General features: G+C 44.2%; 1 protein-coding gene across 1 annotated transcript in view; it reads left to right on the top strand.

Annotated features, from left to right (window-relative positions):
* Positions 1-17,140, top strand: part of PAPPA (pappalysin 1) — a 286,686-nt gene that overhangs the window by 210,626 nt on the left and 58,920 nt on the right. Inside the window, exons 15-17 of the mRNA XM_054998574.1 lie at positions 6,379-6,562; positions 9,675-9,885; positions 13,266-13,437. Coding sequence (XP_054854549.1) covers positions 6,379-6,562; positions 9,675-9,885; positions 13,266-13,437 — 567 coding nt within the window. The remainder of the gene's footprint in view (positions 1-6,378; positions 6,563-9,674; positions 9,886-13,265; positions 13,438-17,140) is intronic.

Raw genomic sequence — 17,140 nt, forward strand, 5'->3', positions numbered from 1 at the left:
GTCTGTTAGCTGAAGCGGCAAGGACTTGACCTAGGACCTTATGTCTGCAAAACACATGCTCTACCTGTGAGCCACTGCCAGTCTCCAGGTGAAGCTGCTGTATACAAAGCCAGACCATTCGACCACCAAGCCCACTATTGCCTGCCCTTACTGGCCAGGGCTCTCCAGAACCTGAGATCTTTTTAGTGGAGACACCAAGGGCTGAACCTCACATGTTCTGTATGCAAAAGATTTGCTCTTCTAGGATGGCCAACTTAAGGTTGGGAAATTCCTGGAGATTTGGAGGTGGGGCCTTGGAGATTTGAAAAACCTCAATGGCACATAACCCCTTTTTCGATTTTACTTCTCCCTTGTAGCAATCAAATCCATGATTCTTTTCCCCCACCATTATTTCTGCATTAGTGAAATCAGCATGATATATTAAACAAGTGGTGGTGGAGAGTGCCCTCAAGTCATAGCTGACTTATGGCAACCTCCGGTGGGGTTTTCATGTCAAGAAACTAACAGAGGTGGTTTGCCATTGCCTGGTCTTCATTGGAGGTCTCCCATCCAATTGCTAACCAAGGCTGACCCTGCTTAGCTTCTGAGATCTGATAAGATCAGGCTCACTTGGGCTATCCACATTAAACAAGTATTGGCATGTAAATAAAACAGATTGTGTATAAAAATACCAGCTAAATGATGTATAATGAATTAAACATTGCAGCTTTAGTAAGCAGTTGTATGAGAGAGCACAGAGGAATGGGCAGTCTAGATTTCAAGTGCCACTAAAAAGTTGCCAACAATCTGGAGATGGTTTGCCATCCATTCTATGGCTCCTGTAGGTCAATCACAAGGTAAAAGACATGCATTTTAAACTGTTTTCCAGGCACAAAGTGTCTGTTCCAACCAGTTTCGCCACACATTACAACATCTGTCTCTTTTCTCCTCAGAAGAGTAAATGTTCCTTCTTTTCATTGCTTTTGTGTTTGTTTATATTTTTGCCAGTAGGTTTCGTTCTCCACTTTTCACTGTTGGTTTTGTACTGGGGAGGCAGGTTGTACGGGTTTTGTACACCACTTATGCACCACACACGCATTAAAAACAGAATCTACTATGATTTATCGATCCAGGAACAATAGTGAAATAATGAGTACATTTTGTGGGAAAGATTCAGTGCGAGGAAAATGGCCTGCAAATGTAAAAAAAAAAAAGCCACGGCTTTATTTTACACAAGACAAAAACTAGGAATTGGGGGTGAAAAGAGGAAGAATTAAAATCACTACTTTTCTCCCCCATGTAGGAAGAACACCATAAGGGCTGTCAAGTCTTCTGGACTGATTCCCATGAGGTGCCTTGCCAGTGGCTAATAAATGACACCCCCCCCCCGGCAACCATAATCTGTTGGAACGAATGCCTCCTCTGCTTCTTTCTCCCTTTCCCTTTCATTCATTGACCACCGCTCCTTTCTATGTCCCCCCCACTGTCCTCTCCCCCTCCCCTTCCTCCCCCCCTTCTCCTTTACTCAAAAGCTGCCGCTGAGCCGGCGCTGTTGGTGGCTCAGTGTCATCTCTTTCTCTCTTTGCTGCTGCCACTGTGGTCGGGAGGTGCTATTTAAAACCTGACGGCTCCTTAATGCTCTGTAAAGGTTTCATCAATCATGCCAGGAAGAGAAAAGGCCTGCCTCATGTGGGTTCAATTAGAGGCACTGCGGTGGGCAGCGCACAGAGGAAGGTGTAGTGCTTTGGCTACGGGCCTCTTTAGGAGAGGGTAATTCACGAGCAGAAAGCTGGGTCTCTGTGCTAAGAACCCGCAAAAGTGGGAGACTTTTGGGGCTGTAGGGAATGTTGCCTTGTTACCCCATTATTCGGGGGGTCCAGGGGAAATCCTCCAGCTAGTTTATCTGTTTCTGTGAAACTTAATTTTCTTTGCTGCACGCCTCTAATAACAGTGCTAGAAGACATGGGCCATGCAAACAAAAGATTCCAATGTCACTCCTAGGCCCACTGATTTGGGGTGCCCTAGGTGAATGACTTTGCCACCTGCTCACCTGCAGTGCCTTTGGCCCCATGTCCCCAGCAGAGGGAGGCAAGCATGGATCAAGCTCACTGCAGGCTGCCCGCTGAGGCTGGGGGCAATACCAGGGGGTGCTGGCAGGTGAGGCAGCCACAAGGCTGCTTTTAGCACTTTACCCCACTAGCACTCTGGGCTATTGCCTAGATGCACCTAATGGACAGTCTGGCCCTGCTCTTGTGTGTTTCCATATAGCAAGTGTTGGGGAAGAACTTTCTTTGTCTGAAACCCTGGAGAGCAGCTGCCAGTCAGAGTAGACAGTACTGACCTACTTGGACCAATTTGGCATAAGGCAGTTGCATATGTTCTCTTCCCCACCTCCACCCACTCCTGCCATAACAGTTGTGATAATAAGTGTTTGTGCTGATTGTAGTTGTACTAGTGTTATGCACAGCTAATGATGGAGGCTAATTTCCAAACTGGTGAAGGGGGGATTTGGAGTAGCTTGGTTGCGTACTTGGTGCCAGTTTTGTGGAGGCATCAGGAACTACAAAATCCATGCACTGTAGCAGGGAACGTTGCTAAGGAGCATACTGGCTTTTTGTATATTTGCTTAACAAACAGACCCCACTCATATTTTCAAGACAGCTGAACAATCTCTCCCCATCACTCGTTCCCCTGGGGCAATCCAAGAGGGTCTATCTCCCTGCATTTTTTCAACTTTTGCGGGGGGGGGGGGCTCAGAATGATCCAAGCTTCCCCCCCAAAAAAAACATTCTAGGAAAGCTTAGGAACAAAAGGAACACCTTCACAGGTGAGCAGGGGGGGACTTGTCAATCATTGGATAGGGCCTGTGGGGGCCCTCTGGTGACAGAATATGAGCCCCTTTTTCTCTTTGAAAAAGTTTGAATGCCCTGCTCGCAGGTAGGGCGGGGTATAAGTCGAATAAAATAAATAAATAAATTATAACCAGTTTGGAAAAATGGAGAAAGTAGAACCTTTGTTCCATTCCTTCAACACCCCACCCGCAGGAATAGAGTTCCCCCTGCCCCACCCGGGGTCAGCTGCTTACAGACATGATTCCCTGTTTCAGAAAGGTGTGCTTGCTTGGCAAAATATGCGGAGAGGAGAACTTGCTCCCATTTGGGGATGACACTGTGCTTCTCCAGGCTGGACTTACACCAAGGAGCTGCTTTTCCCATCCAACAGCAGCTATATATCAAAGGCAGACAGATCCGAACCTGCTGAAGCCATTAGGATGTCTTGGCAAACAGGGATTCCAGTTCTCTTTGATGTGTACTAGAAAAATTTCCCCTGCTTTCATATGCTCACATCAGTGCTTGGCAGAGCAGGGCTCTCTTCTGCCAGCCCCCCCCCCATCAGGTATCTCCTGGGGGCATAGTCCTGCTGCCGGTCAATCTGCCTTGTGGTAGGTATGACCTCTTCCCCTCTCCATGTATGTATGTCCTGTTTAGTTTGGCTCTTTCCAAGCCCTTTACTTCGGGGGGTGCCTACTGGCACAACGTGAGTTGCAATGAGGGATGATTTCAAATCTCTCATCCCTGCATTTTCAACTTGAACATCCCTTTTTTAATTTCACTTCTCCTTTGTGCAAAATCAAATTCATATTTTTATTTTTTTTCTACCATGTTCTGCTATGTTTTTTCCCGGCAGAGTATACACAGATTTCCAATGCTGTTTGTGCATCAATAAATCAATATTATAAATTAAATGTATGTTATAAAAATAAAGTACTTTATAAATACGGTATAGCTGGCATGTATAAACACTACGCAATACAAGTAGACCTATAAAACCAACAAGCAGAGCATCTGCTGACAAAATATAAATGAATATAAAAAGAAACAAAATAAAGAACCTTTGTTCTTCCCTACTTGCAAAGCTCAATATTTGACTGTATTGTATGACCTGCTCCTCTTCACTGGAGGCTGTTTGAACTTCAGTTGCACAGTAAATCAAAGAGCCCAGGGTCCAAATTTGAAGATTTTTAACTATTAAAAAGGTATCAAATTCTAGATCCAGTATCCAGCAAAACTTTCCTCCTCTCTATCTTCACACCATTTAAAAAACTTTTGAAGATTGCTAAACTGTAACTTGCTGTTCAGGGATGAGCGAATGTTCTTTCTTTCTTTCTTTCTTTCTTTCTTTCTTTCTTTCTTTCTTTCTTTCTTTCTTTCTTTCTTTCTTTCTTTCTTTCTTTTCCTTCCTTCTTTCTTTCCTTCCTTCCTTCCTTCCTTCCTTCCTTCCTTCCTTCCTTAATATCTTCATCAGTGATTTTTGATTTTCTGCGTTGTGCTGTCAGTTTTGTAGATTTCTTTGTATTGCTACACGTCATACAGTTTTTATATGCAGTGCGTACCTGTTACATATAATGCTGATCTATTAACACATAATCAGTGCTAAGAAATTCATACATTTTAGGAGGAATATTTAGGGCAAGTAAAAAAGAAAATGGCTGACATGTGGATTCAGTTCATCCAAGGGAGAAAAAAAATCAAAACGTGAATTTTGGGAGTCAGAACAGCAAGGATGAGAAATTACAATTCATCCGTAATGGGAGGAAGGAGCAAACAGTATTGAGGAGTTCTGCTATTCTGGGGTTTTCCGCAGAGGTTTTTTTAATCAGTTCTGGCCCCATAGTGCTTCAATGTATCCCCTAAGTTCAGCATGCATTTCCCCCTTTTTAGTTTTCACTTTGAGATTTTTGGTTTTCCCTCAGGATTTTTTCCAGTTCTTTTACCCCAATCCTTTTCCAGAAGCCAATTTTGAGTCTTTTTTTCCCCCTCGTGGGTACTGTTTCTTTCGTTTTGTTTGTCCCACCCACCACCACCCACCTCCAACACACTTTTTGATGATTGGAGGTTAATAATCATTGTACCACTCCTCCCCCTGCCTTCATCCTCTCACCTTCCTCCCCTCCTTCCTGGTTTTATTTTGATCTTTTTAAATTCTCAATTTCATGTCGCTAGATCAACCTATCTTTGTAATAATAGGTATAGCAGGTTCTCTGAATTCCCAGCTTTCTTTTTTTAAAGTAAGATTCTATCCTCTTCCCATGTGATGATATACCTTTTCCCTTGTATTTCCACAAGAGAGGGGCTAGAGACTTACTTTTTAAAAAAAATTAAGGCTGGGAATTCAGAGAACCTGCAGCACCCGGGGCTTTTTTTCAGCTGGAATGGAGTGGTGGAATGGAGATCCGGCACCTCTTAAAAATGGTCACATGGCCGGTGGCCCCGCCTCCTGATCTTCAGACAGAGGGGAGTTTAGATTGCCCTCCTTGCCTCGGCGAAAATGTGACCAAATGTGACCAATTTAAACTTTAAAAAAACTCCCCCCTTGTTCCAGCTGACCCAGAGTGATGTCATTGTGCGGTCTTGAGTTCTACCACTGAGTTCCACCACCTCTTTTCCCAGGAAAAAAGCCCTGGCAGCACCTATTATTACAATGTTAGACTGATGCATCGATATGAAATTGATTTTTTTTAAAAGCAAAAGCCCATGTAACCCAGGGGTGGTTGGATGACCCCTTCTGGCTCCAGCAACAGCAGTGCAGTTGTTCTAGATGCTACTGCTGCTCTGGGCGCCATCCCAACATCCTCTCTTGGTGCCAGCCCCTGCCTTCTGGCTCTCAGTCAACCCAGGCAGGGTTCTCCAGTTTGGATGGGAGGAACTCAGGTATGGATGGTGAAGCTGTTCTCCTATTAGGCTTTCCCATGCAGACTTCCCCATCATGTTCAACCTTTTTTAAAAAAAATTCAACCCTTATATTGATATAAGCACACACACACACACACACACACAAAGGAAAAAAGAGGGGTGCTGTGATGTTACTGCTGATGCCACCAATGATGACAACACCCTCACTTGAAAATCCTGATTATTTAAGGCATGTGCAGAACAAAATATTCCAACTCCATGACAGTAAACATGCAAAGGAGGGCAGACGTGCAGAAGAACCGTACCCAAATCAATTCCAGTGCTTGGGGAATTGACTGCTAAGAAAACCAGGAATAAATTGAGTGTACAGAAAAGCCCTGTGCTTGCTAACTTGTATGTCTGCATGTCAATTTACAAAGTCCAGATTCCCCCCCCTTCCCATCCCACACACAAGTAAAGGACCAACTGGGGTGCCTGTTACTGTGTTATGTCTGTCTTCACCTTAATGGTTGATCACTGAAAGTTTCAATTGCATACTCTGGCTGTCCTTTCTCTGTGTCGATTTTCTCCACGTTTAGGCCTGGCTCAGCTTACATGTAGATAAATCAGTAGGTCAGCTGCCAGGGGTTATATAGATAAACCTCAGGGTTTAAATAGCAGATCCACCAATGGCAGGTCTGATTTGCTTTGATCCTCCACCTTTTAGCTGGAGTCCAGCATCACCATGACATGCGTGGATGGGAAATGGAACAAGCAGGTTGCCTGTGAGCCCATCGACTGCGGCATCCCTGACCAGTACCATGTCTATCCGGCCTCCTTCAACTGCAGCGAGGGCACCACATTCGGCAAGAGATGCTCCTTCACATGCAGATCTCCAGCCCTGATGAAAGGTAACAAGGAACGAGGAGATGCCTTGTCCAGAAATGGTTCTGGTGACTGGGAGTTATTGTTCTGTGTTCTTGCATGTGTACATGGGAAACGAAGGCTGGGTAGCTTCAGTGCTGCAGTTGGTGGAGTTTGGATGTAGGAAACCAAGATCCAAAATCCTGTTTTGCCAGGAAACTCTCTGGGTGGCATCTATTTTATTTTATTTTTTTAATTTTACTTGGTTTATACCATACCTTTCTTCCCAACAGGTACCCAAAGTGGCTTACGTCATTCTCCTCTCCTCCATTTTTTCCCTCACAACAACCTTGTGAGGTAGGTTAGGCTAGGAGTGTCGACTCATCCAGGGTCACCTAGTGAGCTTCCATGGCAGGCAGAGGAATCCAACTTGGGTTGCCCAGATCCTAGTCCATCACTCTGTCCACTACACCCCATTGGTTTTCCAGGATGGTGCCAGTCGACCCTTCTAAAATACCATGCAATTGCCTCACATTGCATTTGTCCTGTAAAATGTACAGCAGTGTATTAGAAGCATAAATGGCATTCACATTGTACATATAAATGGTGGTAGAAAGTGTTGATGAGTCACAGCTGACTTACAGCAACCCCTGCTGAGGTTTTCAAGGCAAGAAACTATCAGAGGTGCTTTGCGTTGCCTGCCTCTGCAACCCTACTCTTCTTTAGAGGTCTCCCATTCAATTACTAACCAAGGCTGACCCTGCTTAGCTTCCAAGATCTGACAAGATCAGGCTTGCCTGGGCTATCCAGGTCAGGGTGTACATATAAATACTGCATAAAAACTACACAAAATGTGTACCTGGTACGTTATCCGTCCTACTGCTCTTTTCATGGAATGCAGTTTTCCTGTGTTCCTCTCTGTTCCTACAGCCCCTTCCCGTCTCTGGAAAGATCATTTCCAGAGTTGCAGGACCTGTGCGGAGAAATAGCAGTTGGGAGGGCAAGAACAGATAAGAACAAGGAGGTTTGACACCATTCCTCCTTTCTCTTCTACAAGTGAGCTCCATGGATGAAAGGGAGTGATGTCAGCCCATAGACCTGCATTACTGTTCCTCTCCACTGATTCTGTGTCCCTGGGAATGATCAGAATGTGGAACATGAGATAATTCGGTGAGCTTTCCAAGCACAGAAGGTTGGGTGCACACCAATAGCAATGAACCTCCAAACCCAAGAGTGAAAAGAGGAGAACTGAAACCATTGATGACAATATAAATGATTTCTAAAAGGAATAGAACCAGAAACATTCACTCATCCCTCCTCCTAACATAGCCCAAGGCATATGATGCTCACATCTTCAGCATGACTGCAACTCTTGGACAGTAGCTGTTAAAGCAAGATGGTAAGAGAAGTTCTGGATGCCGCTTCATGGCTGATGACTAATAAGACTCAGCCAGCAAGCTTCTTGAGACTGGAGGCTGGATGACTCACTCCTAATTCAATCATTGATGTCATACAAGCCACTGTTTTTTAATGTCACAGTTCATCACCCTGCCGTAGCAAGTATGAGATCATCGATGCCGGACCATGGACACACTGTGTGAGTCAGGGAAGAGAAAACAAAGCAACTGGCCCAGGAGTGAGAGGTTTTTTTAAAAAAAACTGCATAAAAATATCTTGACAGCTCACAGTGGTCAGGATTTTAAAGGTCTGCAAGAGAGTCCTCCCCCTTGTTTGTTTTCTTCAGGTCAGGATGGGATTTCTGAGCATCAGTCTTCCTCCTTTTCTTTCATCCACACGGTTGATGTCTCATGCCACACAGTTTCATCTGGATAAAACATCTAATGAAGAAGAAGATGATGCGTCAGATTAAGATATGCCGCTGCCTGTGACAATAAGCCAATTTGATTCTTGGAGTGTTTTGGCACGTTGGAGAATTGTTCACAGTGCAGACAATTATTCTCCCCAGTTTTGGGGGTTCCAAATTAGTTGATCTTGTTTGTGGAGTGACACCCTGCAATTTGATGGCCTGACAAAGGTGTAATATGAATAACAGATGAATAATAATTTTGGAATATCACTTTATATGCAGGTTACGCATTCATAAAATATAAATGGAACCTAAATCTGATGAAAGGAGTTTGACTCTTGAAAGCTTATAGCCTGGGAATCTTGGCGGTCCTTAAGCTGCTACTAAACCAGAAAACTAAATTGAAAGTGGTATTTCATTGGCTGGTGATCAGAATGGAGAGCATTAATAGAGGCCTGTAACATTTCTGATTCAGAACACACTGTGGGTATGGCCCAGGGGTCAAGTTCTGTCTGAGCCATGCCACTTCAGGCTACAGGGAAAGAGCTCACTTCATGTCTGAATGTTTTTCCATTCACTTAGAAAGGGCATCTGTAGAAAATTAAAACATCAAGGAACTAGAACTTCCTAATACCTAGTTTTCTCTCTTAAATAGAGGAACATTCCATCTTGTGGAATACTCCAGATACTTGTTGACCATATAAGTGACGAGTAGGCTCTGTCTCTCAGGGCCAAGCTACAAGTGACGAATGACACAGGTTGGACACTTGTCAGCTTCCCTCAAGTTTGGATGGGAAATGTAGGCATCCTGATCTTGCAGCTTGGCTGTCCGACTGCTGTCCAATGGACTTTTCAACTGTCACTTGTCCAACATTCCGCCAAGCTGCCTACATTTCCCATCAAAACTTGAGGGAAGCTGACCAGCGTCCAACCTGTGTCATTCGTCACTTGCAGTTTGGCCCTCGGTGAGGGCAAACAATTCACAGCTCAGTTGCCTGACTCAAACCCAGTGTGGCATAACGGTTAGACCTGAACATGGGATAAGTAGGTTCAAATCCCCTCTCTTGCCATGGAATCTCTCTGGGTGACTTTGGGTTTATCACACATTATTAGCCTAAGCTACCTGACAGGATTATTGTTGTGAGGATAAAATGAAAGGTGGGAGAGCAGTGACATAAGCTATTTCGGGTCCTCAGTAGGGAAAAAAGCAGGGCATAAATAAAAATATATATAAAAAATAACACAAAACAAAACTAGCATCTCGGTTGATGACATAAGGCAGGATGATCTTCACTTCACCAAGTTTCTCATAATTATCTCTTACAACTAATGCTGCCATTTGTCCTTCACAGGAAACAACAGCAACTTAACATGCATGGAGGACGGTCTGTGGTCTTTTCCCGAGGCCCTTTGTGAGCTGATGTGTCGGGCCCCTCCACTGGTCCCCAACGCAGATCTCCAAACCGCTCGTTGCCATGAGGGGAAACACAAAGTGGGGTCCTTTTGCAAATATAAATGCAAGCCAGGTTATCACGTCCCTGGTTCCTCTAGGAAGCCAAGGAAGTAAGTGGAATTTCAACTAGGGATGCATTTGGTGTGTGAGCAGGGGGGTTGCAAATGCAAAAAGAAAGGAACAATGAAGCCCTTAGAGGGCACTGGGAATCATTTCAGAGGGAAGCTGAATTCCTGCAGACACCATAGACTGATGAAAGATTCCTTGAATTAAAATCCCAGATTGAACACCTTCCCGGCAGTTATTTCCATCAGAGAAGGCTCCAAGCGTGCAATTCCCATAATTTTCATACACCACAAAATTGTTTCTGGATGATCCCAAAGCTGGGGCAGGTTTGGGCCAAGTTCTCATTTGTAAAGCAGAAAGGCGATGACTGAGTGCTGAGTCGGTGTTTACGGCTGCTGTGGAAATCGTTACCCACTTGCTACCTGGTAGCCGGCTTAACACAGGCCTGCATATTTTTACCCATCCAAAACATTACCAGTTCAACAGCCTTGGGGTGAGCTAACCTACAAAGAATGCCATATGCTCACGTATCCAAAGAGGATGTTTGAAACTCTGGCTGCCTTTGGGGTGGATGAGGTGGGGAAGATCACTCCCTCTCTGCAGGCAACATGACACATTCAGTTGGCATTAATTCCTTTTATTTCTTTCAAAAACGGGTCCGCTGATTTTCCACTTTAAAAGTCCACAGAAAGGCATTCACTATAAAAGGGTAATAAAACAGATAAAACATAAATCGGAAAGCAACCAGAAGCAGAGGTATAACACAATGAAACTGTCATAGGAACAGAGGGAAAGGAGTGGGAGATGGTAAAATCAAGACACTTTGATAAAACAGCAAAATCCGCCCAAAAAAGAGCTGGAAGAAATGTTTTAAAAGTTTTAATTTAGTGACGGAATAAAATTTATGGAGATGCCTCATGAATTTCACTGGGAAGGGTATCGGGATTCGAGTTCTGTTTAATGATTGAGACTCCTTCACCTGTGTATAACAAAGGTGTGAATGTGTTTTAATGTACTTTTATGTGTTTTTAACTTTATAGTTTTATCTGGTATTATTCATGTTTTACTTATGTGTTTTATTTGCTTAATTGTGACGGCCTTTGGCAGCGTGCAATAAACATTATTCCGGTTCTTATCGTTAGGGTACCCTGAAAAGGCCCACTTGCTCAAATGGGTAGCCGACCGGGAGAAACAGCTCAGCTGCAGATCTTAAAGATCAGACTGATTGAAAGGGGGTTTGTGGCAAGCTCAACCTAGAACATCTTTTTAAAAATTGGGAATTAAAAGCAAGTGCATACTTTACTATAATAAATTAATACACACGATTGAATATGGACATGCATTCTGTTCCAATACTGCCCTGCCCTCTCCTGTGTCTGATAATCTGAAACGTCTGTATCATGTACTCCAAAGTGTGGAGCTTCCTTAGATTTATGGTGGCTTTTTAAAGCTACTTGAACTTGTTCATGGAGCAGCAGTCTGGAATGAGAGCTGCTTTACACAAGTAGCAGCCCATGTTAAGCAAGAGGATATGTGAGTGCAAAGTCCCATAGAAGAACGCTTTTGTCTCACTAATGCCACACTTCAATCAAGCCCTGGGTAAGAGGAAGGTCACCAGTCCCTCTGGGCCTTCCTCTTCCACATTCTGCCAGGAAGAACTAATTGATCATTGAAAAGAAAGATTTCATAACTGGTCTTCTAAAAGGTTAGGGTAGGATATTATTGACATATTGTAAAACTCAAGTCTCACTACCATGTCCATATGCTGTTAGTCTGATGTGTCTCCCCTCCTTCCCTATAGCCCATGGCAGGAGACCTCATCAGTTATCTCACTGTTGCCAGACAGCTAGGCAACATCTTTTGTTGTGCTGCTCCATCTTGCTTACAAGATGCATTTTTGCATTGTATATTTTCTCCTTTGTGCCATAATAGTCAAGGCTTACAGTACAATCCTAAGGAGAACATAGAAAATTGTAACTCTGTTTAGAATTGCACTATCAGTTCCATAAGCAGGACAAGAGGAAAGCAGAGCTCCAGTAACAGAATACTTCTCAATCAAAAAAAAAATACCAGCGCACAGAAAAATAGTTCACCCTGACACACTAGTTTTCTGTATGCAGGGAACAGTTCATTCTTAATGGAGGAACATTCAGTCTTGTGAGGTGTTATCTGAAGTGGTACAGGCCAGGACAGTTTGCCTTTTTTATCTACTATTTGTAAAAAATTAACCTTAGAATGTGCAAACTTTACCAAGGTCCAGAGACACTGAGTGGTCTTACCTGGGCTATATACCCATTACCTTGATACGGTAGTATGTGTAGTGGTCAGAGTGTCAGATTAGAATCTGGGAGACTCAGGTTCAAATTCCCACCCTGTCATGGAAGCTTGCTGGGTGACCTTGGGATAATCACACACTCCCAGCTTAACCTACCTTGCAGGGTTGTTTTGAGGACAAAATGGAGGGGAGGAGAATGACGCAAGCCATTTATTATCCCCGCTGGGGGGAAAGGCATGGTATAAATGAAGTAAAAAAAAATAAAATAAATGATATTGGTCTCATTTAGAAATAATACATTTTTCTTTCATGACTCATGAGACTTTATGTCTGGGATGAGATCGATAGTAATGGGATCGTACAGTTTTCCCCGTGCCCAGATAACTGTTATTTGGATATAATGAACTAAACAAAGTAGTGCCACGTGTGTTTTCTGGGTGGGCATTCCAGGCAAAAGGAGTAGCAAGTGAGAAAGTCCGGACTTGTTTTGCTTAAATGCCACAATTTTAAAAGCCAGTAGCGACCTCCTTTCCCCCTCCTTCCCCCTCTAGCACACAACTCCAAAAGTCCAGTGCTCCAAGAACTTCTTCCATGCCACTCCATTTCTTTGAATGAGGTTTGCATGAGAATGGCATTGAATGAGTTCCATCTCAGAGCAATTTGGTACCTGCTTCTTTTTATTGAAACCATAAGCCGTTAACTTCACTCACTTCTTCCGAATCTCTAAGCCCTCCATTCAAAAGCTGACTTTTATGCTATGGGCCTCCTTTGGAAATAGCCCTTTGATATGCAACCTGGGGAGTTCCCTTTGAACCTCTGTGGGAAAAAGGGGGGGAAAAGGTCTACTGGTATCCTACAATTTATGGCTCTGTGAAAACCACCTCAAAATAGCCACTGGCCACAAGGTTTAGAAGAAAGAGTCAGGTTTTTCAAAGCAGGGCTTCAGCCGGTGAACTCTGGGCTGCCTTCCCAAACAGTCATTGTTTTCACTATTAGACCACATGACATAAATCCGCAGCCTGGTGTGGAAGCACAAGTATCTGTCACTGAAGCAGAGTCTCAAATGCTAACCCATCCTGGGCTGCTTGTCAAATAACCCCTTTCTCTCTCCTGCTCCCCCCCCCACCGCATCTTTTTCATGCATGGAAGGAGGGCCTTCAAGATCCAGTGTGCGCAAGATGGAAACTGGCTAGAAGGAGCCTGTATCCCAGTGACCTGTGAACCTCCGCCTTCCAAGTTCCATGGGTTGTACCAATGCACCAACGGCTTCCAGTTCAACAGTGAGTGCAGGATCCGATGCGAGGAAGATGACACCCAATCAGTGAGTCCCTTCCAATGGAATCTAAGCAGTGTGCAATTTCTGAAAAATCCCTACACATACATCTACCAGCTCCTAGATCACTTACAATGCCTAGAAATGAGTGAGGTGCAATGGGACTTTCAGAAAACACTGAAATGGCCCTGTTATTATTTTGTTTATGGAAGTGTTTATTACTGTGAAGGACCACAAACATGAACACTTACATTTCAGGGCTTAAGCCAAAGTATAAGGATTACAGACTCTTATTTAGAAATACTAAAGTTTCAGGACTTGCAATGGCAGAGAGAAAAGGTGAAAAACACAAAAGCTTTTTTGCATATATTTTGCAACCAGGAGTCTGGTTGTGATGGCTCTGTGCAAAGAGGGAGGGTATTGTCTCATAACTATCCCAGCCCTACATATCTATAGCCCCACCTGTCTCATGGGATATTCCCTACTTATGTATACCAGGTCCGTTCCCTCAGAGAGCTCTCGAAATGATCAAGTGGGTATAAAACAAAATTTATTTTTATTAAAGGGGAATCAAAAGCAATCATACAAGAATATACACCACACACATACAGAGTTTCCTAGGAAACCAGGGACGAGTTTGGTTAGAGTTTCGGGGTTTGGAATTTATAGTTACCAGTCCAGAAGGGAAGTAGCTTCAGCTTCCAGTGCTGCGTGGCAAGAAAGGAGAGTGGGGCTCAGACATGCTGTCTGAGGGTGTGCATGCACAGATCTGAAGGGCATACACACTGAATGGGGCAGCAGGTAGTCCAGTTATACCATGGAACATACCCCGGGGCAGGATTATGTCTTCTGCCCCAAAACAATAACTTAATGGCTGCCTCTGGGGTGAGACAATAAAACTGGGAAGGTTTGATTAAGCCTTCCTGGGCAAAACTAAAGTTATCAACAATGATTGACAGCTCATGATGGATAGGTGGGTAAGGCTATCAGAGCCCTGAAGTGCCTGAACATGGGAGAGTGGATAAGGGAAGACCGGTAGGGTGTGTTAAGGAGATTAATTCAGGAACTCCTGGAAGACTCTATTGTCTTAGGATCTTTGCACTTCTCTGGGTTGTGGGGGCTAAAAGCTGGTCTCGCCTGGCGCCTCACATGCTAGTAATTTTCCAGCTTCCAGCCAGGATCTGGTATCCATTTTCTGCATGGCTAGGGCAGCGTTTCTGTGTTTAAAACACATACAGAGAGGGGCTTATGATTTTGCCATATTCAGAAGCCTTCTTAATAATAATAACATAATAACATTTGATTTATATACCGCCCTTCAGGACAACTTAACGCCCACTCAGAGCGGTTTACAAAATATGTTGTTATTATCCCCACAACAATCATCCTGTGAGGTGGGTGGGGCTGAAAGAGCTTTGGAAGAGCTGTGACTGACCCAAGGTCACCCCGCCAGTTTCAATATTGTAAAGGCAGATCTGACCGCTAACACATGGGTCTCCACTCCCTCATCTTTTCCTCACAAAAATAGTAATAATAAGAGTACTTATATACCACTCTTCTGGACAAATTAGTCCCCACTCAGAGCAGTGGATAAAGTCAGCGTTATTATCCCCACAATACAGCTGGCGAGCTGAGATGAGATGAGGGGCTCAGACCACCTGCTGAGCTCATGGCAGTAGTGGGATTTGAACAAGCAGAGCACTGATTTGCAACCCAACCACTTAACCACTATGCTACAATTCTTAGAGGGAACACGATTGGACCAAGGTGACACACTAAGCGTAGCCGAGTGGTGATTGGAACCCCACGTGTATCCCAGAGCTGGGAGCTGGGGTACATGCAAAGCGGTTAAAGACCAACCCCAGATCCTGAGTCTTTTGTCTCTTCTGCTTTAGTTCAGTTGGGTCCTCTCTCACCCCTTGTGGTGGTGTAGATGCCTGCTATTGTGCTTCATCCCTTTTTGGCAACATAGAGTGAAATCCTAAGGAGAGTTACTCCAGTCTAAGCCCATTGGTTTCAGTGGGCTTAGAGTCTCTTTCCATACATTTGATGTCTCACGTTGATTTCAATGGTCTTAGGCTGAGTAACTCTGCTTAGGATTTCACTGATTGTCACGAAACACCTGATTCCACCAGGCTTTGCGTTTAGCAAGGAAAACTCCCATTGACGTCACCAGGATTATGGGCACAGCCTGAAGGCTGTTTGTTTAGGTGCAGTAATGGAGAAATCTACGATTATCTTGGGGAGCAGGGAATCACCCCAAGGGGGAAAGCACATAAATACAGAAGCAAAGGAAGGGAAAAAACCTTCACACACTATTTGTTATTTTACAGTGATGACGTCTGTAGCATGTGTGTGTGTGTAGGGCAGGGGTTGGGTGGGGGAAAAACACCCAAAGCCACCCCAGAGTATCTTTCATGAAAGATGGTTGGCTGAAAGTTTGGATCAGCATTGCGTAAACTCAAGTGATTCGACACAAGATGTATAAATTGCAAGGGAAGGTTGGCTCTGACTTGCAACATGATTTTTTTTAACGTCTGTTTTTATAGAGGGCAGACATCAGCTTGGCTGGGAAAGTTCCCCCACCTCTCAGCATTTATATCATGCAGTAGTTAACTTTATATGATATATACCTTGGCACCCAAATCAGCATTTTACTCTCACTGGAGTCCAGTTTTCCCTTGGCTTGTGAAGGGGATTAAACCATTAGGGGCCTTAATAGCCCTCGTTTTTGGCAGAAATAGGGGTGTTTTGGTGTGTTTCAGTTCTGTGAGCTTTGCAGGACTTTCCAAAGGGTGCATACCTTTAAAAACTGCCATGGCTTCAATGGATGAGCTGTTCAAGCAAGGAGAATCTACCTGTTGTGTAGGGAAAAAAGAATTCCTCATTTCTCCATCAATGCATTTGATGTCTTGTGTCAGTTGGAACTGAGTGTGCTTTGCTCTTATTTTGGCAATTACTACCGTGTATTCCAGGTGGTGTAGAAGTTGACACGTCAGACTAGGACCCAGTGGTTCCTAGCATCAAATCTCGGCTCTGCTATGATGCTTGCTGGGTATCCTGGGGGCACCCTCTCAGACCAACCTTCTCAGACTTACATCCTTCAAAAGTGCATTTGGAGGATAAACTGGGGAGGGGGGGACTATGTGTGATGCCCTGAGCCCCTTGGAGGCAGGATGGGATAACAAATGTAAGAGACACACTTCTCAGCTCCATGGTACTCTAAGAACTGATCCACATGTTGTTCACATGGTGACGTTTTTGAGAAGGCAGTTTTAGCCCCCTTGGTCCAAACTAGCTGTGAAGGGCTAGAAGCAATTGCAACCATGGGGCTGGGGAGATCTGTCTATCTACCTATTACATTTTTTTATCACACCCTTCTTCCAAGTATGGCCTACAAGATACTGTCCTCTGTCTTCATTTTTTCCCCGCAACAAACATGAAAGGTGGGTTGGCCGAGAGAGTGACTCCCTGTGAGCTTTGTGGCTGAGTCTCTCTACACAAGACGTCTGACATGTGAAGATGTCGGGAGATGCAATGTTAGCCGGGAAGGGTAGTTTTAAAAGACAGAGCCAGCAGCAGGGCAAGGTCTTTGCTATACGCTAGAGGTGTGTGAAGGGGCTGTGGAATGCCAGAAGGGAAACTTCAACCCATTATAACCTCTCCATTCCCGAACCCCACTCTGGAAGGAAGTGCCAACATATTTCCATTCCTTGTTTCCCTCTGGTTGTGATCCCACACAATTTTAGAC

Source organism: Eublepharis macularius, chromosome 14 (assembly GCF_028583425.1).
Source record: "Eublepharis macularius isolate TG4126 chromosome 14, MPM_Emac_v1.0, whole genome shotgun sequence".
NCBI classification, from domain to species: Eukaryota; Metazoa; Chordata; class Lepidosauria; order Squamata; family Eublepharidae; genus Eublepharis; species Eublepharis macularius.